The 26,117-nt window shown below is 40.4% G+C and overlaps 2 protein-coding genes and 1 long non-coding RNA gene across 3 annotated transcripts in view; 2 read left to right on the plus strand and 1 right to left on the minus strand.

Annotated features, from left to right (window-relative positions):
- The window catches only part of Polk (DNA polymerase kappa), a 69,889-nt gene extending 65,187 nt beyond the window's left edge, over positions 1-4,702 (plus strand). Inside the window, exons 13-15 of the mRNA XM_013126727.3 lie at positions 891-1,817; positions 2,848-2,881; positions 3,056-4,702. Coding sequence (XP_012982181.1) covers positions 891-1,817; positions 2,848-2,881; positions 3,056-3,140 — 1,046 coding nt within the window. The 3' untranslated portion in view covers positions 3,141-4,702. The remainder of the gene's footprint in view (positions 1-890; positions 1,818-2,847; positions 2,882-3,055) is intronic.
- On the minus strand, positions 1,518-10,286 carry LOC121133085. The gene is made up of 3 exons (XR_005869827.1): positions 10,239-10,286; positions 2,807-2,862; positions 1,518-1,629 (listed from the first exon to the last, which is right to left on the minus strand). It is a non-coding gene; the product is annotated as an uncharacterized LOC121133085 (long non-coding RNA).
- Positions 10,287-16,460: 6,174 nt separating this feature from the next.
- The window catches only part of Ankdd1b (ankyrin repeat and death domain containing 1B), a 73,974-nt gene continuing 64,317 nt past the window's right edge, over positions 16,461-26,117 (plus strand). The window contains exons 1-2 of the mRNA XM_040728926.1: positions 16,461-16,642; positions 25,498-25,601. Coding sequence (XP_040584860.1) covers positions 16,471-16,642; positions 25,498-25,601 — 276 coding nt within the window. The 5' untranslated portion in view covers positions 16,461-16,470. The remainder of the gene's footprint in view (positions 16,643-25,497; positions 25,602-26,117) is intronic.

Genomic DNA, 26,117 nt, shown 5'->3' on the forward strand with positions numbered 1-26,117 from the left:
TAGAGAAAGCAGAGAAGTTTTAGGCCAGTGAAACAACTGTGTATGATTCTATAATGGTGAATTCATGTCTTTATAACTACACCTAAACTCATAGCATGAACACTACCATGAGTAAATTCTAAAGTAAACTATAGACTCTGGGCGATAGTGCTGTGTCAGTACAGTACCAGAAGTTGTGTGTGAATGACAGCAGAGGGCATATGAGAATTCTGTGTTCAATGTTGTAAAAATAAAACACTCCTTAAAAAGTGAAGTCTTTTGAAAGAAATCAGAGCTGAAAAGTCTCTGTTGTTGACTCCAGTTAATTATTCTCTATTTAATGGCATCCCATGTGAACATTATTGAAAGTTCTACATAATCATACCAACTCCAATAGATTTTTTTCCATTTTTCTTTTTTTGGGGAGTGGGGGGGTTGAGACAGGGTTTCTTTGTTTAGCCCTGGCTATCTTGGAACTAGCTCTACAGACCAGGCTGAACTCAAACTCACAGATATCTGCCTACCTCTGCCTCCTGAGTGCTGGAATTAAAGGTGTGCACCACCACTACCCAGCCCCCAATAGATTCTTAACATTTACTGATACCAAATTTTGTAAAGCAAAGTGAGTTCTTCAAATCATCTTTGAAAAGTATCTTTTAATTTGGAAAATATTGGTCTGGGAATGTGACTAAACAGTAAATTATATGCCTAACATGCCAAAGACTTATTTATGTATGGGTCCAAACCTTAACATTAAAAAAAAATGTATATGTGTCTGTGTCTGTACATCTACAGAGGTGTTTATTTCTCTCTAGCTACCTTTTCCTATGTGTCATAATAATACTATGTGAAATGTTTTGTTTTATTTGTGTTGGGAGTGAATGTCTTTATACAGTTTTGATTTTGTTTAGGTGTTCGGATGTCTACTTTTTCCAACAAAGATGCCAAGAAGCACCAACAAAGGGGCATTATTGGCTTCTTACAAGCTGGACAGCATGCTTTGTCATCTCCTGGGTGTACTATGGACAGAACCGACAAAATTGAGTTTGTAAAGCCTTTAGAAATATCTCATAAGAAGAGTTTCTTTGATAAAAAGCGATCAGAGAGGATCTCGAACCATCAAGATGGATCCAGATGTGAAGCTGTGGATCAGCGAGCTTTGCAGACCTCACAGTCATTCCAAGTTTTAAAGAAGATGAGTGAGAGTCTGGAAACATCAAAGAATTCAAGTAACTGTCAGACATTCACGTGTCCCGTTTGCTTTAGGGATCAGGAAGGTGTCAGTCTGGAAGCCTTTAACGAACATGTAGATGCATGTCTTGATGGACCATCCACCAGTGAGAACTCGAAAATGCCCTCTTACTCATATGTTTCCTCAGCAGTTGCAGGTCAGAAGGAAGACGCACACCATCACCATTCTATCCCACTACATGAGCAACGGGATTATGAAGGTGGAGCAGTCACATCAGTAGATGGTGTAGATCTGGTAGAGACTGGAGACAACTCATTGAAAGCAGCAAGTATGGACACTTTAGGAACTAATCACAGCAAAGAGGAACATTCTGATTCGCCAAACCAGTCTTGTCCTATTTCGTTGACAAATGAAGCTGAAGCCGTCAGAGTATTAAGTGAGCAAGAATCCATCCGGCCCTGTACAGATGAGGTAGTAATAGGACAAGCTCTAGTTTGTCCTGTTTGTAACCTAGAACAGAAGACTTCTGACCTTACCCTATTCAATGTGCATGTGGATATTTGCTTAAATAAAGGCATTATCCAAGAACTGAGGAATAATGAAGTTAATTCAATTAGCCAACCCAAAGAAAGCTCCAGAAGTGCTGGTGAGTTTGCAGTTATTAAGAGGAATGTGGTGGGGGGGGGGAGTAAGTAGTTCTTGCTGGTCTTCCCCAGAACCCACATGGTGCTCACACCATCTGTAACTCCAGTTCCAGGGGATTCAGTGCAGGCACCAGGCACACACGGTACACAGACATACATGTAGGCAAAACACCAGTGCACTTAAATTTAAAAAAATAAGAGGAATGTGATTTTCTACGTATATGTCTTATTAAAATTACTGAAACTTGCTGGGCGGTGGTGGCTCACACCTTTAATCCCAGCACTCGGGAGGTAGAGGCAGGTGGATCTCTGTGAGTTGGAGGCCAGCCTGGTCTACAAGAGCGAGTTCCAGGACAGCCTCCAAAGCCACAGAGAAACCCTGTCTCAACGCCCCCCCCAAAAAAAAATTTACTGAAACCTAATTTTAAAATACTATTAAAAGGGTAGCTTGGATTTGCTCTCATTGAGGAAAATATTAGTTCTGCCTTCCTATGTCTAGAAATATCTCAAACTGAGCTTTTGAATTTAGAGGAAACCCCAGTTTAGTTTTGATTTAGTGTAGAATGAAGTTAAAAGTTGAAGGATCAAAGTGATCTAAACAAAAGAAAGTCCCTCCGGGAACATCTGCTAGTGCACAATGACAAACTGGCTGTTTACAGAGACAGGAAGCCTTCCACTTGTTTCTTTGTATTGCTGACTGTAGCAGGATTGCAGAAATTAAGTTTAATGCCAGTGGAATTAATGAATTCTAAGGAAACGATAATATGAGATTAACCCTATGAGACTGGAGTATGGGGGGGGGGGGGGCAGGTGCCTTTCAACCTGATTTTGGTCTCTGGACCACATGTTGGGAGGAAAGAACTGACACTGAAGCACTAATTTCATTAATGTAATACAATATTCTGAAAATTTGTTTGGGATATGTATAATATTATCTTTAATCTGTCAGTTTTGTCTCTTTAATTTTTGTGAAGCTTTTCAATGATTTTACCTTTTTCCTCATGGAATTTCTTGGCTTTCTTTGCCTTATAGACAGACTTCAGAAGGCTGCAAGAAGGACAAAAAGGTATGACTATCTTGAACTTCAGTAAAGAAAACCACAAACTCATATTTAGTCTGAGTTTAAGGGGCTTAACTTTGCTTTAATAACTAACCAAGTAACATTGTAAGAACTATTTTTGCAAAATTATTTTCAAGTATTTCCTTCTACATAGAAATTATGTATTCTTTCTCATTCCAGGGTGAGACAGAGGACAAAGTGTTCTACATCGAAGAAAGCAAAACCCCGAAGTCCCAGACACACCCTTGATATATTTTTTAAATGAACTTTGAACATTTTATCAACATTCTTATTGGAATTTTTAGTTTTATAACCAGTGTATTTATTCTTCCTCATTTTAAGATTCATCTAGGGAAGACAAGTGCAATAATATCTCCCCATATGACCTTTTAAAGGAATGTAGACTGCATATTAACTTATTTCTTTATATTTCCCTTAATAACCATACGATTTCATTTTCAATATATATCAATTGGAAACCAGTCATGTTAAAGACCACTTTAAAATAAAAGTAAGCGGGAGGTCAGAAGATGATGTGTTAATCTATAATGAGCATAAAATACTTAAGAGGACTGAGTCATGTGCACTGGTTTCAGCATGAACATCTTAGTGCTTCGCCACCGTGGTGCCATTGGATGCTGCTGTACTTGCTCTTGTGTCTAATTAAGTATTCTGTGAGCATTTGTAGTTAGATTTAACCAGGAGGTCTACGAAGAACATTTGTCTAACAGAAATAGCACGGGTACACATGTTACCTTCACGAAAGCAATGCACAGTATTGTCTGTGTTTGAAGGACTTGTTCAAACTATTGTTAGTTGTTTTTCCTTATTTACAATTCTTTTATCTTATAAATAAGCACTTGGTTCACATCAAGAAATCTTTAGTGTACAATTCAAAATAGTTTGTTTTTTTAACTCAGTACTTTAAATAGCAGTATTTCATCTCTTGGTAAATATGTTCATCTTGCTACAAATCTGTAGTAGACAAGATAAGTTGTATAGTCATTTGATTTTCATTCTACTCTTCAAGAGAAAATGTGCGACTCAGAAGATGCGTGCCTGAGAAAACATAGCACTGACCTCAGTGACATGTCTGTCGCATCTTTGTTAAGACTTGTGAAAGAAGAAAGATTTGCAGCAGTTAAAGAGTTACTCTGAACATGGTGCCACCCACAAGTTCTTATCAAAAGCCCCTTTTGCTACTGCTTTAAGAACTGAATCTTGCCAGGCAGTGGTGGTACCTTTAATCCCAGGACTCAGCAGTAAGAGGCAGGCAGATCTCTGAGTTTGAGGCCAACCTGGTCTAGGAAAGCCAGGGCTACACAGAAACTGTGTGTCAGAAAAGCAAAAAAAAAAGGAAAAAGAGAACTGAATCTTTTTTCTTATAGTTTGGTCTTTGAACATATTAGTGCATTCAGAGTGCACAAATATTTGAGGGATAGCTTCCTTAGGGCTCTGCAAAGCCTTTGCCACAGTCGTGGCCTGACTTATAATTTCCAGCCTGTTCAAGGATGGGCTGGAAGCTTGCTCACATGCCAGTCCCTTACCTGATTGTCCACACTATGACAGTTCCAAAGTTGTGGTGTTTTCGTTATTGATTGTGATTTACTTATGTAAATTATTTATAAAATTAAATTCAGTGAAACTGATTTAATGTATTAAAAATAAATATTACTGTATTTATTGTTTTCTCCGATCTGAAGTTTATTTTTATTATTTTCCACATTAAATAATAAATTATTTTCAGTTAGGCTTGCCATTTAATTGAATGCCATCATATATATTTAATAAATAAATATATTTTAAATAAAAATTTAAAACCTTAAAGAGTTTCTTACATGTGTAATGTGTTTACATCGCTTTCTTCTCTTACTCTTCCAATTTCTCCTGTGTCCCTCTCAATCACTCTCAAATTCATGACCTCTTTTAAAATTATTATTTCTTTATGAATTGTATTAAAATTAGAAACAGTCTTGTTTTACATATCAATCCCAGTTCCCTCTCCCATCCTGCCATGCCCCACCACTAACCTCCCCATCCCCTCCTCCATTTACTCTCCAGGGAGGGTGAAGCCTTCCATGAGGGATCATCAAAGCCTGTTAAGTCTCCCCCTGTATCTAGGCTAAGAGAGTATCCCTCCATGAGGAATGGGCTCCTGAAGTTCGTGCACTAGGGATACATCCTGGTTCCACTACCAATGCTTTAAGGATCATTATTATCGCATGTGTGTACACACACTGTTACATGTATAGAACCTGCTGAGTCCATCTAGTACAGCTCATATGTCTATGTGTAGGGCTGACTACTTAACAAGGATTGGCCCTAGAGAAGACTGATCCTCTTTTAGCAGCCATTAGTTACTTGTAGCTCTTTATCTAGGACGGAGCCTTGTGAGATTTTCCCCATCCACATTTCCCCCACGCATTGTCATTGTGTGGGTCTTAGATGACTATATTGTTGAGATTGTGTGGATATAGCTTCCCTGTCATGTATGGAAGACATCCTGGTCCTCTGGCTCTTACAGTCTTACCACCCCATCTTCCACAGTGTTCTCTGAGCCTTAGGTGCAAGAGTGGTGGTGTATGAGCATCAGTCAGGGTGGTATATTCCCTTGTCAGCAGGAGAAATGAGGGCTTCTTAGAGAAATGACTGCTTCCTCACCAGAAGACTCCTAAGCCAGAAAGTTTTATCTTGACCTCTCCAGCCCCATGCAATTTCCACAGCCACCACACTCCTTTGTGTGTCTTCTTAACTTCGAATCATGCCTTGAATTAGTTTCATTATTTAGACCATCCTCTTCCACAGGCCATCTGCCACCTGGTTGTCCATAGACTGGCTGCTCAGCACTTCCAGGTCAAGCCTGGAGGCAGCACTATAGAGGAACACTGTTGTTGACTTGCTTCTGCTTGCTGCACGCCCAGATTTCTCTGCATACCTAATCTTCTCTGATAATCGAATCTTTGTTTTCTCGGTCTGGACTTCTCCCATATCCTTTATAATGTTTTTATCTTGCATTTTTTAAGTTTTTGAAGCATTTTTAGGAACATAATGAAACTTAGAAGACATAATAAATGAGGACCCTAGAGAATCAAATCATGGAAGAACATGTTTGCAACACATGAATCTAGTATTGGTGTGGGGTGGGAGCTAACATCTGGAATGTTAAATCGATTCTTAATTGAGACTCAAGAAGAACATTAGTCAGTATAAAGTGATACAGGGGTCTTTAAATGGCATTTCACTGGAAAGAAATCCTGAATGACAAAAAACTATACACATGGTCTTAGCCATAATGTCACCTGGTCAGGGAACTTTAGACTACAAAGAGGTATTATTATTCACTTTGAGAATAATCACTTTTGAAAACAAGTTGATTTTTAGTCAGTTTAAGAAATGAAGTGAGTAAAAAGTAGGAACAATGAAAATGAAACTTTATATGGTCAGTGTGTTTACCTACATTATTTTTTAAGAGAAAGCTTATTTTTAGCTTACTTGCCTACTTTTAAATAATCTACAATTTTTCAGAGTTCAATAAAGTTCTGTCTGTAAAATCAATACTATTTCTATAAATCAGTGATAACCAATTAGAAAATAGAACCAAACTGATCTCTTTTTTTTTTTTTTTTTTTTGGTTTTTACGAGACAGGGTTTCTCTGTATTGTTTTGGAGGCTGTCGGTCCAGCCCAGCCTCAAACTCACAGAGATCCACCTGCCTCTGCCTCCCGAGTGCTGGGATTAAAGGCGTGCACCACCACCGCCCGGCTCAAACTGATCTTGTTTATCACGGGGATCTGTGAGGTACCTCAGAAGGAAAAATGTTCAAGGATTTAGGAACTAGATGAATAGTACAAGTAAATAAATGAAACAATCTTATTCATGAACAGGAAGAATGACTATTTAAAGCTAACCTCCGCCCCTACATGTTATACTCTTAAGTACAATATATTCAAAACCCCTTAGAAATTGGTAAACAGGCTTGGTGGCACACACTTTTATTACCAACATTAAGGAGGCAAAGGCAAGACAATCCCAAGTTCAAAGACAGCCTGGTTTGCATTCTGAGACCCTGTCTCAAGAAGAGAAAGAGAGATAAGTAGATGCTAAATTTTATGCAGCAATTAATAAAGTAAAACAGTAGCATGTTTTAAATAACCTAGCATGAAAAGTATTGGCTGTTAAATAAATGGCCCTTTTATAGTTAATAACTTTCAGAGAAAAATTAAATTTGATCACAAACTAGCTGTGCTGGGAGTCCCTAGGTGCCCGTAAGTCTGATTATTTGCTAGAAGGACTAACACAACAGAAAACTGAAGAGTTCAAGATTACAGTTTGTAAAAGTAAAAAGATAAAAAAGCAAAAAAAGCAAAGAAGCTAGATGTGGCTTAGAAGTAGGATGCTTTTCTGTATATGCACAACCTTTGGTCTGATAGACAGCATGGTGGCATCAGTAAAGCCTCATGCTCCCATGGGAGACATAGGAAGTATACACAATTCTCCCACAAGTACTGTATGTCAGCACATACAAAATATTGCCAACCAAGACCCTGTGCCCAACCCAGAATTTTTCCTTGAAGTCTGTGACTGGCATTCCTGTCATCCCAAGCGACCTTAGCTTTAAACTGTCCAAAGCTTACTGGTCCAAAGTCTCAGTCTCCAGAACGCATGCATCCAGCATGAGCTAGTTGGCAACATAAGCTATCTCTTCAAATGAATACAGTGTGACTCAAAGGCATGGATATGAAACATTCTTATCAAGTGGCTAAAGGCCAAGGGCTCTGAGGCCAGTCCTGAAGAGAGACGTCTTTCTTTGCAAAATCTAGGAGTTGAGCAACCTGAACCTGCCAAGGTAACCCTTACAGTTGGCTTGCAAAATAAATGTCAATCAGAACTGTATTTGAATAAAGAATAAAAAGATAAGGATTTTAGGGTAGTTTTTTCTGTCTTTTATTTTTAATACAGAAAAAATATCTCAAATTTTTAACATGTTGAAGGAGTCTCAGACAAGGAGCCTGGCCTGTTCGTTTGTGGCATGTCATTATTAGAATGCACTGCAAGTAGCACAAACAGGCCTAGTGATTGCATATCATTGCGACCATCTCTGTTATGAAGTAATCTTTTTGTATACTGTGAAGATGTATACTTGTCAAGACGCCTCTGATTGGCTGACTGGCCAGTCTAAGCAGGAGGTATAGATGGGACGGCAAGACACAGAGGATGCTGGGAGAACAAGGGAGTGGCTATGGAGACAGAGAAACTCCGCCTACATGTCTCTTTAACGAAAGACAAAGATGTCTCTCTTACTTTGTTCTATTGTTCAGATACATTATGGATATACATCTTATTTCAGTCCTCTGTAACAATACAAAAAGCAGCATATGGGAAGTTAATTGTAAATGCAGACCATTCTCTCAGAAATGCTTTGTTTTCAATGCTAGCATTGAATTGTACAGTCCAAGAGCTTATTTAAGAGGCAGAAGTTTCCACACAGACATGGTACTAGCCCTGTTGCTGGGTTAAAGAAGGAACTTCATGTTAAGAGAATGTAGGTAATACCCAATGAAAGACATAGGAAATAAAAGGCAAGAGAAAGATAGCAATTGACACCAACTGTTCTCATCATAAATGTTGTTATTCATCATGGTTATGTGTGAGCTCACCCCCCTTATTTCTGACTCTATCTCTGCCAACCCCAAATATGTTATCGAATTCCATTTGCCCTTTTGTAAAGATCCATTTCTTTCCTTCTATGAAGCTTTACTGGTTGCCTACATGTTAGCATTCCAACTGCTCCCTCAGCTTCTCCTGTCAACTTGAATGCCTTTTCAAAGACTGACCATAAGCCGTGTTTTCAGAATAACAAGTTGAGTTGCTTTTTTTCAAAAGCTGTTAACACTCCAATTTTGAGAGGAATGGTAAAGGAGGGGCTAGTGACTTCCTGTGTATGAAATCTATGGTGCAAATATTCTCACCTTGGCACAAGCTATGTAATGTTAACCAATCAAACTTCCTGGAAATGTCCTAACTCTTGATAACAAATGTAAGGCACCTGCCTTGTAGCAATGTTGATAAGGCACTCTTAACACTGGCTTACAATCTGGTAAATAAGAGAGTCACACAGAAAACCACAGCAAATAATACTTCAGGGTCTTCATGAAGAAAGAGGAACGCAAAACAGTGGCCAGTCCCAGAAGGAAGGGCATCCTTTCCTGAAGGGGCCTTTGGGCCTATTGAAAAGTGCTTTCACATGGTGGGGGAGGGTCAGTGGGCCTTAGGAAGCACATGCTGTGTAGCAACAGAGCACAAACCAGAAGAACTCTTCATCCCTAAGGTGGATGCTAATCTGTCACTGTGTGATTGTAGGCTGGTAGAAATGTGGGGCTATTTCTCGTGAATCTTTGATTCCCAAGTGTGATGGCCTGGCACAGTGTCCGTGATCATTGTAACTGAGCAGACACAAACGCACAGCACCTCAAGAGGAACCCACTTGAGTCCAGCAGAGCATCTCACATTCTTAGTCTTGCAACACACACCCTTGCAGCAAGGTATAGATGTATGACTGAAGGGTAGCCAGTGGCTATGTGAGGAAGCGTTGTGCAGTGTGCTAGAACCTTCCTCTTTTGGAAGCTTTAGCATCCTCTTTGGCTTCCTGTTTCTCCCCTCTGCCCCACTTCCTGGAAACACACACAACTACCTTGCACCTGAGTTGGGGGGGGGACATCTGAGAACAGGGGAGTAACAAGCTGGAGGGGGTGGCTCCAGAGAACTTTGTAGAATAGAGTCATCATGGCAGTTCTGTCCTACATGCTTCCTGAATTTCTTAAGACATTTTTGCTCACAGGAATGGAGAATCAGCCTCAGGTGACAGTTTCTACTCAGTGAGGGAAGGACTCTTAAGAGATAAATATGTGAAGTGGAACTCTAGGGGAGACAGCATCTGACCGGAGAATAAAGGAATCGATAAGTAATGCTGCTACATCTCTCCCCCTCCTGCCCCTCCCCCTTCTCCACTCCTCCTCCTCCTCCTTTTCTTGATAAAGAATCCTTGAAGACCTGAACTTAAAGCTTACTGTATTTGAACACACCCAGGCATGCCCAGATCTTTTGAGATTGAAACACGAGGTGAGTTTCAGAGTGCACACCCAAGAATCATGCAGTCGCAGTCAGGACTGAGAAGATGTTTTACCAGTTAATGTGTCTGCAAGGAAAGTGTGAGGCAGAGTTTGGGCCTCAGAATGCATGTCGATGCCAGGTAGGCCTGGTAGCCTATAATTCCAGCCTCAGAAGTCAGACACAGTGATGCTCTAACGATAAACGGCACACTTACTGAAAGTAAAACTAAGTATTTATTGTAGAAATTACTCACAAGATACCAAACAGGTAACCCAGATGATCTGAGTAGTTTTCCGCCGCCGAACTGGAAGCCGAAAGCCGGAAAAAAAGAGAGCAAGACTTCTGTTGTTTAATCTTTTATACCTTCCCCCGTAAAGCCCCTTAGCCATGCCCAAAAGTGGGCCTGGCTAGTGACGTAGTTCACCACCTACATAGGTATATGTCTTTACGTCCGTCCATATACGTCTTTAGTCATGCCTAAAGTGGGTGTGATTAGCGGTGTGGTAAACAGCTCTTTTATTACCTCATCTGTATGCGCATCTAGTAAGTCATGTGGTTAATGGCAGCATTGTTTTCCTCCTACAATTCCCCTTTTAGTCTATATCTGACTAGTTTGTTTATTTGTATTTATTTATTTTTTCGATCCAGGGTTTCTTTGTGGCTTTGGAGCCTGTCCTGGACAGCTCTTGTAGACCAGGCTGGTCTCGAACTCACAGAGATCTGCCTGCCTCTGCCTCCCCAGTGCTGGGAATAAAGGAGTGCACCACCACCACCAGTCCCCTTTTAGTCTAAAAAGGATATTTAAACTTAAAACAACTAACTTGTGTCAATGATCAAAATGTATCAAACATGTATCCCATCTAAACTTAAACTTATCTGAAAGAAACACCCAAATCTGAACACCTCCTTCCAATCCCAACTCTAAAATAATTGAAACTAACACTAACAGGTGTAAACTATCCTATAATATCAATAGTAGGGAGAGGGGGCGTGGAATTCTCAAAACTACTTCCTGCTGAGATGGGACGATGATAATCTCATGGGGACATGTGAGAAGAAAAATGTTAGTATAACAAAATCTCAGTAGATCAGACAGTCTCTGTATGGCAGGAGATGCTTGATTGAAGTTCCTGACTGGGGTTCTAGTGTTGATTGAAGCTCTCATCTGAAGCTCTGGCCAGATTGTAGAAGATGGGCTGTTTCAGTTCCTTGGTCCGGAGTTGTGTCGAGTGATGTAGTTTCAAGCCAATATAGTGCTTGTCAGGTGGAGTCAATGATGTGGGGCAGTTCAGATGCTTCCAGTCGAATCAGGTGAAGTCAAGGAAGTGGATCCTCATTCTCTTTCTGAAGCAGTTGAAGACTGCTGTCAGGAAATCCCTTGTTCTCTGGAAAACTCAAACATTAATGTTAACAAAGAAATATTTTAACTTTTATATGTATGCATACTGGAAGAGGTGACAATAGGGAAGATGGTAAACATGAAGGAAATTAGACTTTTCAGAAAAAAAATCCACAGATAACAGTCCCTAATTTTATTTTCTTCTGTCTTATATCAATGGCTCTTTGATATAATACAGAAATTCTGAATTTTATTTAAATAATATGCTTGAATTTAGAGTAGGAGAGCCAATCCAACTCCAAAGCCAGCTTCAGTTAAATGAATGGGGACTGAAGTATATGAAGAAACAAAGATAAAAGGGTACTATGAAAAACAATATAGAGAGATTTAGACTTTGATACCACACAGTGAGTTACTGTTTGTTTGATGGTCCTCAAGGTAGCTATTCATTCTTCTTCAGGAATCTATATGTCCAGTACTCTTTGCTGAGTTTACCTGTGAAGACAAAAAACAAAACACTTCTCTTTCCTTTTAGGAGGTCACTTTACCCATGGTAGAATATGAATTTGTAGATGAGCTGTTATCTTCCTCCTCCTGAGATGTCTTCTGTTCAGATAGAATCTTAATTAATTTTGATGGAACCCAAAGCTTTTCTTCTCCTGTGGAAACAAAAGCATAACCCCTTCCCCAACGTAACACATATCCTGGTTTCCAGACTGAGGTCATAACATCCTTAAAATACACTGGTTAGTTCAGTTCAGAAGTCTTCTCTGTAGTCCAGTGTCTTTCTGCTGCAGTTTGTTCTTTTTCATCAGCATTAAGAAAATTCAACATTAGTAAAGCATTATGTAACCTGTATTTAGGGGTCTTTGTTCTCCCTGGCTGTTTATGAAGCATCTCTTTTAAGGTTTGGTTAGACCTTTCAATCACTGCTTGTCCTGTGGGATTGTGAGGTATACCAGTTACATGTTTTATATTATAATATTTGAAAAATTGTTCCAATTTACTGGAGACATATGCTGGAGCATTGTCAGTTTTTATTGTTTTAGGTATACCCCTAACAGCCATCACCTCTAAGAGGTGTGTAATAACAGAATCAGCTTTTTCAGAGCTGAGGACAGTAGCCCATTAGAAGCCTGAGAACGTGTCTATGGTATGGCGTACATATTTCAAACTGCCAAATTCTGGGAAGTGAAATACATCCATTTGCAAAAGTTCATTTCTGTGAGTACCTTTAGGATTACAACCTGCTGGTAATGGAGTTTGATTGTAGAATGAGCAACTGGGGCGATTTCTTACTATTTCTTTGGCTTGTTGCCAGGTGATAGAAAAATCCTTCTTTAAGCCTTTGCTGTTAACATGGTGTTTCTTATGAAATTCTGAAGCTTCTAACACATTACCTACTAATAAACGATCAATTTCATCATTGCCTTGTGCCAGAGGACCTGGCAGACCTGTATGGGATCTGATGTGTGTTATATATATAGGATGAGTCCTGTTTCTGATGGTTTCCTGTAATTGTAAAAACAATGGGGTTAATTCTGTACTATCAGGAACAAATTCTGCAGTCTCAGTGTGCGAGACAACTCTTTCTGCATACTGAGAATCCGTGACTATATTGAGAGGCTCTGTAAAGTCTTTAAGTACCATGAGAATGGCATATAATTCTGCCTTTTGTACGGAGTTGTAAGGGCTTTGAACTACTTTACTTATATTTCCTGATTTATACCCTGCCTTACCTGATTTGTTTGCATCCGTGTAGAAGGTAACAACTCCAGAAATAGGTGTCTGCCTCACGATACGTGGAAGAATCCAAATTGTTTTCTTTATGAATTTGATTCTCTCTGTTTTGGGATAGTTATTACTAATAGTTCCCAAAAAGTCACTGCAAGCTATTTGCCAATACTCATTATCCTTCCATAAGGAGGAAATTTCCTCATTCGTTAAAGGTACAATAATTTCATCTGGGTCTTTCCCAGTCAGTTGACAAAGCCTTAACTTACCTTTTAATATCAAATTGGAGACCTTTTCTATATATGTTTTCAAATTTTTATTCTGTTTATGTGGCAGAAATACCCATTCTAGTATGATGTCTTCCCTCTGCATTAATATTCCTGAGGGGTATTCTCTATATGGTAAAATAATCAGAATACAGTCCAGCTTTGGATCCACACGGTCCACGTGTGCTTCTAATATTCTCTTTTCTACCAATTCTAATTCTTTTTCAGCCTCAGCTGATAGTACTAGTGGGCTGTTTAGGTCTTTATCTCCTTTAAAGCCATTTTCAGGTGTTTTAAATCATGCCCTTCTACACCGATAATTGTCTGTAATTGAGAGATTTCTCCTAATAGTTTTTGAAGATCATTAAGAGTCCGGTAACGATCTCTTCTGATCTTTACTTTCTGCGGTCTAATTTTCTGAGCATCTATTTTATAACCTAAATAGTTAATAGAATCTCCTCTTTGTATTTTTTCTGAGGCAATTTGTAATCCCCAGCGAGGTAAATTTCCTTTACTGCTTCAAACATCTTTTCCAAAGTATCCTTATTTGAATCAGACAGTAATATGTCATCCATATAATGGTATATTAACGAATGTGGAAATTTTTTACGAATTATTTCTAGAGGTTTATTCACAAAATATTGACACAAAGTTGGGCTGTTTAACATACCTTGAGGTAGTACCTTCCACTGGAGTCTCTATACCGGATGGGAATTATTATAGGTAGGTACCGTGAAGGCGAACTTTTCTCTGTCGTTTTCTTGTAACGGTATGGTGAAGAAGCAATCTTTTAAGTCTATAACTATAATTGGCCAATCCTTAGGAATTAGAGAAGGTAATGGCATCCCAGGTTGTAGAGACCCCATAGGCTGAATTACCTTGTTGATGGCTCTAAGATCAGTAACCATTCTCCACTTACCAGACTTCTTCTTGACAACAAAAACAGGTGAATTCCATGCACTAGTTGATTCCTCAATATGTCCAGCATCTAGCTGTTCCTGAACTAACTTCTCCAAAGCCTCTAACTTCTCAGATGTCATAGGCCATTGACCCACCCAGACGGGTTCATCTGTCAGCCATTTTAATGGTAGAGCTTTTGGTTGCTCTGTAGGTTTGGCACTAGCATCTTGCTTCTGTACAGCCTGTACATTTGGCATCTGTTTTCTGTACTGTCTTACTATATTCTTTCTACCACCAAGAGCTTGTCTATAATTCCTAGCTGATACAGGAGGAATGTTAATATGCGTATTCCATTGCTGTAATAGATCACAACCCCAGAGGTTTATAGCAATATCTGCAACAACACAGGAGCTCCCCTGAGCAAACTGACTAGCAACTCTAGCCATGTCCAGGAAGCCCAGGATCTGCCAGAGTTGCCTCAATGAATAAGGTGGGAAAGCAATCCAGGATATTTCTCAGCATCAACTTCTGCCTCCACAAGCACATAACATGTGAAAAACTTGCATAAGCATATGAATACATACCACACATTTCAGATGGAAAAAAAAGAAACCAGTAAAAATTGTTGTAAATTTCAAAACATCTTAAGTATGTTTGTAGTTTGGGGCTAGGACACATTCATTCATAGCTGTTCTTCATTGGCCTGGCTGGTCAACCTTCTATTAGAAGAGAAATGCAAGATTTTAGGACTGAATACTGGCAACTGTTACCTGACTGAGCTATGTTCCATGTTTATTTGATAAATTGGCCTCAAGCCTGGTACTACTCTACTATAAGGCATTGGATATATAGCAGGGGCAAAGTCTGAGAAACCTGTCTTTGTGATGTTTAATGTTAGATATATACTAAGTAAACAATACCTGTTACATCCCACAACTACCATAGAGGAAAAAGCAGCAATGAGAGAATTCAGAGAGGGTGTTCATAATATTTTAGAATAGAGTGATCAGAGTAGATTCCTTGAGGAACTGACAGTCCAAACTCTAACTATATGACAGATGAAATCACTGAGAAAAAAAAAAGCATTGAAAACGGGGATGGGAAAAGATGGTTCTGGGAAGAGAGAATTGGAAATTGGATGCCCTACAGCAGGAGATACCAAAGGAGCAACAGGAACAGGGAAGAGCCCTTCGACAAGGCAGCCCTTCCATCAGCACACCGAGATATTCATTTGCTAGTTGACAAAGAAAACATCACATTATGCTTCCCTCTTGTCCAAGCTCTTGGGAGAATCATGAAGTAAAGTTGCCGCCATGTACTGCGTGGGGTCTTTTGTTCTGTGCTGGAGGAGGGCTAGCCTCACTACAGTTTTACAAGGGTGTAGAGCATAAAATCGCTGTGTTGTTTGTTTTTCGAGACAGGGTTTTTCTGTGTAGTTCCGGCTGTCCTGGAACTTGCTGTGTAGACCAGGCTGGCCTCAAACTCACAGAGATCCACCTGCCTCTGACTCCCCAGTGCTGGGATCAAAGGCTGCCAAGTGGCTTTTTTTTCTTGTTGAGAGCATTAATAGAGAACATGGTTGTGAAGTATCCAGAGCTGGTGCTAGAACCCAAACTCTACTTCACTGAAGAGCAGTGAGTGCTTTTAACCGCCACATCATCTTCCACCCCCAATATTATATAATTTACATTAAAAAGGAATGTCTCATAAGTTCATAACAGAAAACTAAAGTCATTTTACTCTTTTACTTGAAGTTTATTTGGTGAGTCGGAATTTGTTGGTCCTGTTTCTGTGTTATTTCAGTTTTTAACAGAGTCAGTCCGGAAAGTACATAATTTCATGACTATCAAATGAGAAATCGAGTCATTTTTTTTTTCTTCAGGAAGAAATTCTGGAAGCCCAGTTAGGAAATATTTAATATTGAATTTCCAGTAGTGAGTATTGAGTATAAATCAAATCCAGGCATTTTAAAATCATACGAAGACTCGATGGAGCATGAACTAGGAATTTCTGAGGGCTTTTAGATTTCTAGAAACGTTTCCTTTTGTGTAGAGCCAAACCCTAGTACCTGACATGCCACGCCTAAAGGCGGGCTCCACAGACCAGTTCAAGCCAGGGCAGTGTTGGAGAACCAAGGCCTGTGCCTAGCCACCTGCCCCAAGGGAGCAGGCTCGACCCTGTGTTCCTGCAGGGTGCATTTGCAGTCCAGCCCTGCACCCTAGAGGGTCTTCACAGCGCCAGTGGCCATGAACTCTGAGAGTAGCCAGGGCCACGGGGCAAGGGCTCTGATGCTCCAGGTAACCAGGAGGTTGAGGGCTGACCTGCGGGGTGAGGCCACCGGGCCCTGGAGGAGCCTGGCCCGGATGCCAAAGCCTGAGAGGATGGAACTGGAGGCTGCAGCTTCAGGACATGAGAGCCGTGAGTCCTGAGACAGGTGTCCTGGTGGGCAGAGGGTGGGCTCAGGCCCAGGAACTAGAGGAGTTCTCTCACCGCAGGCTAGAAGGAAACAGGAGCCAGCAGTCTGCCCTGGCGACCCTCAGGATGTCCTCCTACACTGCCTCCCCTCCACCCCGCTGCCGTCCACCCTCCCACCCCCTCCCCACCCGTCCCCGGCTGCTTTTCAGCTTTGAAATTCTCTCCACCAGGGGTTGATTCAGACCTGTACCCTGTTCTGTGGATGGGGGAACACTTCTCCAATCTAAGGAGGAGACTGTTTAAGAAATGAGTAAGCCCTTTTGCAAACAGAATTCCTTGTGCGGTTGTGTTAAATCATGATTTACGTGCAGATTTCTTGTGTGACTGTAAGTCGTGTAATGTTATTGTTAGGTTTCTAAAGCATGGGGAATAGATAAGCTATGCCTTGGGAATGATAACATAAACTGAGGCTGCACCGAGGAGGTCTTAGGAGTTGAAAACCGAGGACTCAGTCTCTTAACCGCACACCATGGACTCACGAGGATGGGCTCTTTCCTGAAGCGCAGCCTTGGCAACTGTACATCATTTCCTTAATATAATGTGGAGCTAGTTGGTCAGCTAATTCCAGAAATATTTTCCAGGACTTAATATTTGTTAGACATGATTCAGACTGGGGATGCCCAGGCCAAGGTAGCTCCTGTTCCGGGGGAGCTCGCAGTCCGCTGTAGCAAGCAGGTGTGACAATTTAAAAGGAAGTTCTGAGAACGCCGTGGAGGCCATGAAACAACGTGACGTGGGTGGGACCAGGGCACAGGAGGACTGTAGGTCAGATACCCAAATGAGAGCAAACAACCAGCCACGGAAAGTTCAGGCAGAAAGCACTGCAAGCAAGAGAGAAGCAGAACCAGACGTGGAATCGCTGTTTAAAATGAGGAAGATGCCCGGCCTGTGTGGAGGAGAATGGTGAATGAGGATGAGAGCCGCTGAGCCTGGAGAGGGTTAGACTGGATTCTGAACGGCTCCTCGGGGTTGAGAGCTCTGTCTTAGTTAAAACCAGTGCGCCTTTTAGTAGGCGGGGCTTGGTGGAAGGAGGCTATCACTCCTCCCTCCCGCCAGGGAATACCAAGACAGCCACTAACCTTGTTCTACTGTTTCTCCACTGAGCTCTGTTGCACAGCCAAAGTCCAAAACAACCCCAAGTGGCCATGAAATGAAACCTATGAAACTCTGAGCCAAAATGAACCTTTTCTCCTTCCCTGCAGACTGTCTCAGGCATTTTGCTAACACAAGACAGTAGGTAGAACAAGTTCATTCACTTAAGAAAGAAACTTGATATTGTGTTTTTCCTCAGTTTTAGACATTCAAATAGGTGTACACTGGTGTCTCATTGGTGGTCTTAATTTGTGTGTCCCTCAATATAGTGGTAGCATATTTCGTCTCTTTGTTCTCTCTGTTCTTTTGAAGTCTTTTTTTCTATTTAAATTGGGTCACTGGACACTGAGAGATTAAATATTCTGGTTGTATTTTATTTATCAGAAATATTATTTGCAAATGTAATAACCTTTAATGGCATAAAGTGAATTGTACTTTTTTTTTTTTTTTGGTTTTTCGAGACAGGGTTTCTCTGTGGCTTTGGAGGCTGTCCTGGAACTCGCTCTATAGACCAGGCTGGCCTCGAACTCACAGAGATCCGCCTGCCTCTGCCTCCCGAGTGCTGGGATTAAAGGCGTGTGCCACCAACGCCCGGCGAAATGTACATTTTTGAGGAAGTACAGTTTATCAATTTTTTTCATTCACAGTCATACTGTCATTGTTACATGTAAGAAATCTTGCTGAATCACAGACTATGAAATTTTTCTCATGCATTTTCTTGTAATAGTTTATAGTTTTGTGTTTTTCTTGTTTTATTAATATATTAATATTAATAATATATTTTTATTTAAACTAGAAACATGCTTGCTTCACATGTCAATCCCAGCTCCCTCTCCCTCCCCTCCTCCCTTGCTCCTCCACCAGCCTCCCAGCCCCCACCCAATTCACACATCCGGTTCTCACCCTATTCTTCCCCCAACTCAACCTTCCTGCTCCCCCATGACCTACTCTCTCCTCCTCTTCTTCCCCTCTCTTCTTCCCAGCTCCCACTCCTCCCCACACCCCACAATGCTCCGAATCTGTTCAGGACATCTTGCCTCATTCCTCTTCTCTTGTGTACCATGCATATCTCTCTTTGTTCTTTCCTGTTTCCCAGACACTCTGTAAGTGGAAGTGCAGACTGGCACTCCCCTGATCCATGTCTAAAATCCATGTATGAGTGAATACATACCATGTTTGTGTTTTTGTGACTCGGTTACCTCACTCAGGATGGTTTCTTCTAGTGCCATCCATTTCCCTGCAAATTTCAAGATTCCATTGTTTTTTCCCCCGCTGAATAGTACTCCATTGTGTAAATGTCCAATATTTTCTCCATCCACTCTTCATTTGAGGGGCATCCAGGTTGCTTCCAGGTTCTGGCTATTACAAATAATGCTGCTATGAACAGAGTGGAACAGACATCCTTGTATAAATGTGCATCTTTTGGGTATATGCCTAAGAGTGGAATTGCTGGATTTTGTGGTAGACTGATTTCCATTTTCCTGAGGAATTTCCATACTGATTTCCAAAGAGGGTGTACGAGTTGGCACTCCCACCAGCAGTGGAGGAGTGTTCCCCTCTCTCCACATCCTTTCCAGTATATATTGTCATTGGTGTTTTTGATTTTAGCCATTCAGACAGGGGTGAGATGGTAGCTCAGAGTTGTTTTGATTTGCATTTTCCTGGTGGCTAAGGATGTTGAGCACTTTCTCAAGTGCCTCTCAGCCATTTTAGACTCCACTATTGAGAATTCGCTATTTAGTTCTGTACCCCACTTTTAAATTGCATCCTTTGGTGTTTTGGAGACTTCCTTCTTGAGTTCTTTGTAAATTTTGGAGATCAGCCCTCTGTCAGATGTGGGGTTGGTGAATATCTTTTCCCATTCTGTGGACTGCCTTTTTGTCTTGTTGACTGTGTCCTTTGCCTTACAGAAGCTTCTTAGTTTCAGGAGGTCCCATTTGTTAATTGTCCATCTCACTGTCTGTGCTACTGGAAGTGTTCTCCTGAACCAATTCGTTGAAGAATATCTCCCACTTTCTGTTCTAAGAGTTTCAGTGTGACTGGATTTATGTTGAGGTCTTTAATCCATTTGGACTTAAGTTTTATGTAAGGTGATAGACATGAATCTATCTACAATCTTCTGAATGCCAATATGCAGTTACGCCATCACAATTTGTTGAAGATGCTTTCTTTTTTCCATTGTATAAATTTAGCTTCTTTGTCAAAAATCAAGTGTTCATAGGTGTGTGGGTTAAAATCAGGATTTTCAATTCGATTCCATTGGTCTACCTGTCTATTTTTGTGCTAATACCAAGCTGTTTTCAGGACTATAACTCTGTAATAGAGCTTGAAGTCAGGGATGGTGATGCCTCCTGAAGTTCCTTAATTGTATAGGGTTGTTTTAGCTGTCCTGGGTCTTTTGTTTTTCCATATAAAGTTGATTATTGTTCTTTCAAGGTCTGTGAAGAATTGTGGTGGAATTTTGATAGGGATTGCATTGAATCTGTAGATTGCTTTTGGCAAGTTTGCCATTTTTATTATGTTGATCCTACCAATCCAAGAGCATGGGAGATCTTTCTATTTTCTGGTATCTTCTTTAATTTCTTTCTTTAAAGACTCATTCTTGATATAGAGGTCTTTCACTTCTTTGGTTAACATTATCCCCAGATATTTGATGCTGTTTATGGCTATTGTAAAGGGTGATATTTCTCTGATTTCTTTCTCAGCCACTTTATCATATGTATATAATAGGGCTACTGATTTTTTTTTTAGTTAACCTTGTATCCTGCAACTTTGCTGAAGGTGTTTATCAGCTGTTGGAATTCCCTTGCGGAGTTTTTTGGGTCACTTATGTAAACTATCATATCATCTGTAAATAGTGAAAGTTTGACCTCTTCTTTTCCTATTTGTATCCCCTTTATCTCCTTTTGTTGTTTTATTGCTCTAGCAAGAACTTCAAGTACAATATTGAAGAGATATGGAGAGAGTGGACAGCCTTGTCTTGTTCCTGATTTTAGAGAAATTGCGTTGAGTTTCTCTCTATTTAGTTTGATGTTAGCAGTTGGTTTACTGTATATTGCTTTTATTATGTTCAGGTATGTTCCTGTTATTCCTGATCTCTCTAGAATCTTTATCATGAAGGGGTGCTGGATTTTGTCAAGGCTTTTTCAGCATTTAGTGAGATGATCATGTGGTTTTTCTTTCGCAGTTTGTTTATATGGTGGATTACATTGATAGATTTTCATACGTTGAACCATCCCTCATCCCTGGGATGAAGCCTACTTAATCATGGTGTATAATTGTGTGTTCTTGGATCTGTTTTGCTAGTATTTTATTGAGTATTTTTGCATCGATGTTCATGAGGAAAATTGGTCTATAGTTCTCTTTCTTAGTTGTGTCTTTGTGTGACTTGGGTACCAAGGTAATTGTAGTCTCATAAAAAGAGTTTGGCAGTGAACCTCCTGCTTCTATTGTGTGGAACACTTTGAGGATTATTGGAATTAGCTCTTCTTTGAGTTTCTGGTAGAATTCTGCACTGAAGCCATTTAGGCCTGGGCTTTTTTTGGGGGGGGGAGACTTTTGATGACTGCTTCTATTTCATTAAGGGTTATAGGTCTGTATAGATTGCTTATCTGTTCTTGATTTAATTTGGCAAATGGTATCTATCTAGGAAATTCTCCATTTCCTCTAATTTAATTTTGTGGAGTACAGGTTTTCAAAGTATGCCCCGATGATTTTCTGGATTTCCTCAGTATCCGTTGTTATGTCTCCTTTTTCATTCCTGATTTTGTTAATTAGAGTGTTCTCTCTTTGCCTTTTGGTTAGTTTGGACAATGGTTTGTCTATCTTGTTGATTTTCTCAAAGAACCAACTCTTTGTTTCATTCTTTGCAATGTTTTCCTGGTTTCTACACTATTGATTTCAGCCCTCAATTTGCTTATTTCCTGGCATCTACTCCTCCTGGGTGAGTTTGCTTCTTTTTGTTCTAGATCATTCAGTTGTGCTATTAATTCTCTAGTGTGACTGTTCTCCAGTTTCTTCATGTGGGCACTTAGTGCTATAAACTTTCCTCTCTGCACTGCTTTCAGAGTGTTCCATAAGTTTGGGAATGTTTCGTCTTCATTCTCATTGAATTCCAGGAAGTCTTTAATTTCTTCTTTGACCCAGGGATGGTGCAATTGTAAATTGTTCAATTTCCATGTGTTTGTAGGGTTTCGGCGATTTGTGTTATTGTTGAATTCTAATTTTAGTGCATGGTGGTCTGATAAGATACAGGGCTTTATTCCAATTTTTTGTATCTGTGGAGGTTTGCTATGTTTCTGATTATGTGGTCAATTTTAGAAAAGGTTCCATGTGGCGTCCAGAAGAAAGTATATCCCTTTGTGTTTGGGTGGAAGGTTCTACAGATGTCTGTTAAACCCAGTTGGGTCATAACTTCTATTAGTTTCTGTCTGGGAGGTCCTGTCTAGTGGTGAGAGCAGAGTGTTGAAGTCTCCTGCTACTAGTGTGTGAGATTTTATGTGCGATTTGAGCTTTAGTAATGTTTCTTTTATGAATGTGGGTGCCTTTGTATTTGGGGCATAGATGTTCAGAATTGAGACTTCATCTTGATGGACTTTTCCTTTGATGAATATGAAATGTCCTTCTTCATCTCTTTTTTGATTAATTTTAATTTGAAGTCTAATTTGTTAGATATTAGGATTGCTACACCAGCTTGTTTCTTGGGTCTGTTTGATTGGAAAATCTTTTCCCAACCCTTTACTCTGAGGCAATGTCTGTCTTTGACGTTGAGATGTGTTTCTTGTATGCAGAAGAAGGATGGGTTCTGTCTTCGTATCCATTCTGCTAATCTGTGTCTTTTTATAGGCAAGTTGAGACCATTGATGTTGAGGGATATTAATGACCATTGATTGATGATTTTTGTTTGTTTTTGATTTATTGGTAGTGGTGCTATTGTGCGTAGGTTCTCCTCCCTTTTTCTTTTGGTGTTTGGTAAAGCAGGATTATCTATTGCCTATGTCTTTGTGAGTGTAGTTATCTTTATTGGCTCTAAGTTTTCCTTCCAGCACTTTCTGTAGGGCTGAATTCGTGGATATGTATTGTTCAAATCTGGCTTTATCGCAGAATATTTTGTTTTCTCCATCTATGGTAATCGAAAGCTTTGCTGGATACAGTAGTCTGGGCTGGCATCCTTGTTCCCTTAGCGTTTGTAGGACATCTGTCCAGGATCTTCTGGCTTTCATAATTTCCATTGAGAAGTCGGGTGTAATTAGGATAGGCCTGCCTTTATATGTTACTTGGCCTTTTTCTTTAGCTGCTCTTAATATTTTTTCTTTATTCTGTAGGTTTCATGTTTTGATTATTATGTGGCGAGGGGACTTCTTTTTCTGGTCCAGCCTATTTGGTGTTCTGTAAGATTCTTGTCTTTTCATGGGCATATCCTTCTTTAGGTTAGGGAAGTTTTCTTCTATGATTTTGGTGAATATATTCTCTGTACTTTCGAGCTGTATTTCTTCACCTTCTTCTATACCTATTATTCTCAGGTTTGGCTTCTTCACGGTGTCCCATATTTCCTGGATATTTTGTGTTAGGGATTTATTGGTTTTGAGATTTTCTTTGGTCGATGACTGTATATTCTCTAATGAGTCTTCAACACCTGAGATTCTCTCTTCTATCTCTTGTATTCTATGGGTGATACTTGCATCTGTAGTTCCTGATTGTTTACCCAGCTTTTCTATTTCCAGCATCCCCTCATTCTGTGTTTTCTTCATTGTTTCTATTTCAGCTTTCAATCCTTCAACTGTTTGAGTTGTTTCCTTCATTTGCTTGGTTGTTTTTCCTTGGTACTCTTTAGAGTTTTTAAGAAATTTGTTTATTTCTTGAATTTTTTGGTTCGTCTTTTCCTCCATTTCATATATTTTTTGTTTGTTTTTTCTTCTATTTCTTTAAGGGATTTCCTTGTTTCATCTTTGAGGGTCTCTATCATCTTCATAAAATAATTTTTAAGGTCTGTCTCTTCTGCTTCATCTCTGCTGTACTTTTTCAGGTCTTCCTGGCATGGGGTCTCTAGATTCTGGTGTAGTCATGTTGGTCTTTCTTTTGCTGAGTGAGTTCTTATTCTGTCTTCTTCCCATCTCTTCTTCCAGTGGGTGTAGTTGGGTTCTTTCTGTCTCCATTGGACTCCTTCTTTCCTGAAGCTGAAGCTGGGCATGCCAGAGAGTGGGGTCTGGAAGGGCTTATCTTTCCTGTGTGGGCAGGTCCTCTCGATGCCAGGAGCAGCCCCCAGAAGATTGAGGGAGTGGGTGATGGGCAGGGGAGGGATGCCAGGAGGACCCAAGCTCACCTGAAGCTGGGCACACTGGAGGGTGGGGTCTGCAAGGGCTCAGGTGTTAATCTTGAGTGCTAAACTCACTTGCTGGTTCTAGAGATGCTTTGTACATTCCTTGCGATTTTATACATAAACAACCAAGTTGTCTAAAGCCAAACTAGAAGTTTTTCCTTCTGTCTGTTTGTCTTTTCACTTACTGTACCAATCTATTTTTCTAGCTATAACTTTCAGCACAATATGTAAACAGGGATGTAAGAGTAGAAATCTCTTTTTATTCCTGATCTTAAGAACAAAAGAAGCTCAGATTTTTAAAATTAAGTATGATGTTGGTTGTCAGGTTTTTTTAGATGCCCTTTCAAAAATGAGGGAATTCTCATCTATTTCCAGTTACCAAATAGAGGTGACTTTTTTCTCTTTTGAGAAAGGGGAAGAAGGCTGTTTGTTCTTTGATTTTATTTCTTTTATAAATGTATTAGTGTGTGTGTGTGTGTGTGTGTGTGTGTGTGTGTGTGTGTGTGTGTGTGTGCATGGTGCCTGTGAAGGTCAGAAGAGGGTGTCCAATCTCCTAGAAATGGAGTTGCCAATGGTTGTGAGCCACCATGTTAATGCTGGGTACCAAACCCAGGCCCTCTGCAAGAGCAGTCAGTGCTCTTAACTGCTGAGTCATCTCTCCAGACATGCTGTTTTCCTTTTCATTCAGTTCAAAATATTTTGTCACACACCTGCTTTCAATTCTTAATGTCAATGTTTATTTTATCCCCATGATTGGGACTGTCTCTTGAGAACTCAGCTCTCTTGAATCTTCTTGATACTAGTTAATAAAGCCTGCCACATATATGTATGAGTGAATGTATGGGGGATGTGGTGGGGAGTGTCATGGTCACAGTAGGTGTGAATCCAATTTTATGTCCTTTCTTATAAATGAGAATAAAACCTATTCATTCCTCTTGGCCTGTCTGGGTGTCCACAGTGGGCTCACTTTAAGGTTTTGCTGCTACAGGTTTGGCACTGAATCTGAATTCTGCAGATAGAAGTTTTATCTTTGTAAGATGTGCGTTGCCCCTAACTGCTCATAAGCAAGGTCCCCTGGGAGGTCAGTCTGCAGTGGCCCTCTAACCTGCAGGTCGTGGAGCTTGGAGGTGGCCTTCTTGAGCAACGCTGTCTGAGGTCAGGGACATTTTGAGGGTGGGGAAACACTTGCAATGTGAGGAGAAGGTGGAATCATGATGTTCTGACCTTGTAAAATATTTAAGCAAATACACTGTGTCCTCACAGCGGAGCGGGGAAGTCTCAAGGTTACCACTCCAGCTTTTTCAGTCTACGAGGCTGTCACACGAAAGGTGACAGGGAACTGTGTGGCTCCTCTCCTCCTCTGGGTCATGCTCTCTCTTTCTTTCAGTGCTGCCAATTGAGAGAAGCTTTCAGAATGCTGCTAAAAGCAACGCTTTGGCTCTTATGGAGAAGCTGTTTGAAAAGAAGGTTAACATTAATGCTGTGAACAATGTGAGTAGAAGTCACAAACATGACAAGTGGCTATTCCATGTGGCGGCTGGGAGTACATAGGTCAGCTAAAATAATGACAATAATTGAAGAGACTGGACCGACTGAGATGTGGGGGCTGTAATGCGGGTGTTAAAGCTAAAGATGGCATTCCATAGCAGAGCAGGCTCAGGGTGTTTTACTTAGGGAAGGGAAGCATGCATGGTCTTATGCACATCCGTGCAAAGTTTGTGAGTAGACAAGCATGTCCAGCGTTGGGACTGTGGGTCTGGACTTGGCCCTAGATTGGATCCTGTGGATAAGCTCAGTCCTGCCCATTATGGAAAGTCAGGGCATGATTTGCTATAACATCTGGGATCCTTTTCTCTCATGATACCTTCTATGGTTGGGATAGATTTATAATCCAGATGTACAATCCAAAGAATGTGAATTTTCATTTTTCTGCTTTTGAAATAGCATTCGCATGTTGGGCAATGTCATCTGGCTTTTGTTCTTCAAGAACCTAGGCTTTAGGGGAGA

The sequence above is a fragment of the Mesocricetus auratus genome, unplaced genomic scaffold (genome assembly GCF_017639785.1).
Source record: "Mesocricetus auratus isolate SY011 unplaced genomic scaffold, BCM_Maur_2.0 Super-Scaffold_100020, whole genome shotgun sequence".
NCBI lineage: Eukaryota > Metazoa > Chordata > Mammalia > Rodentia > Cricetidae > Mesocricetus > Mesocricetus auratus.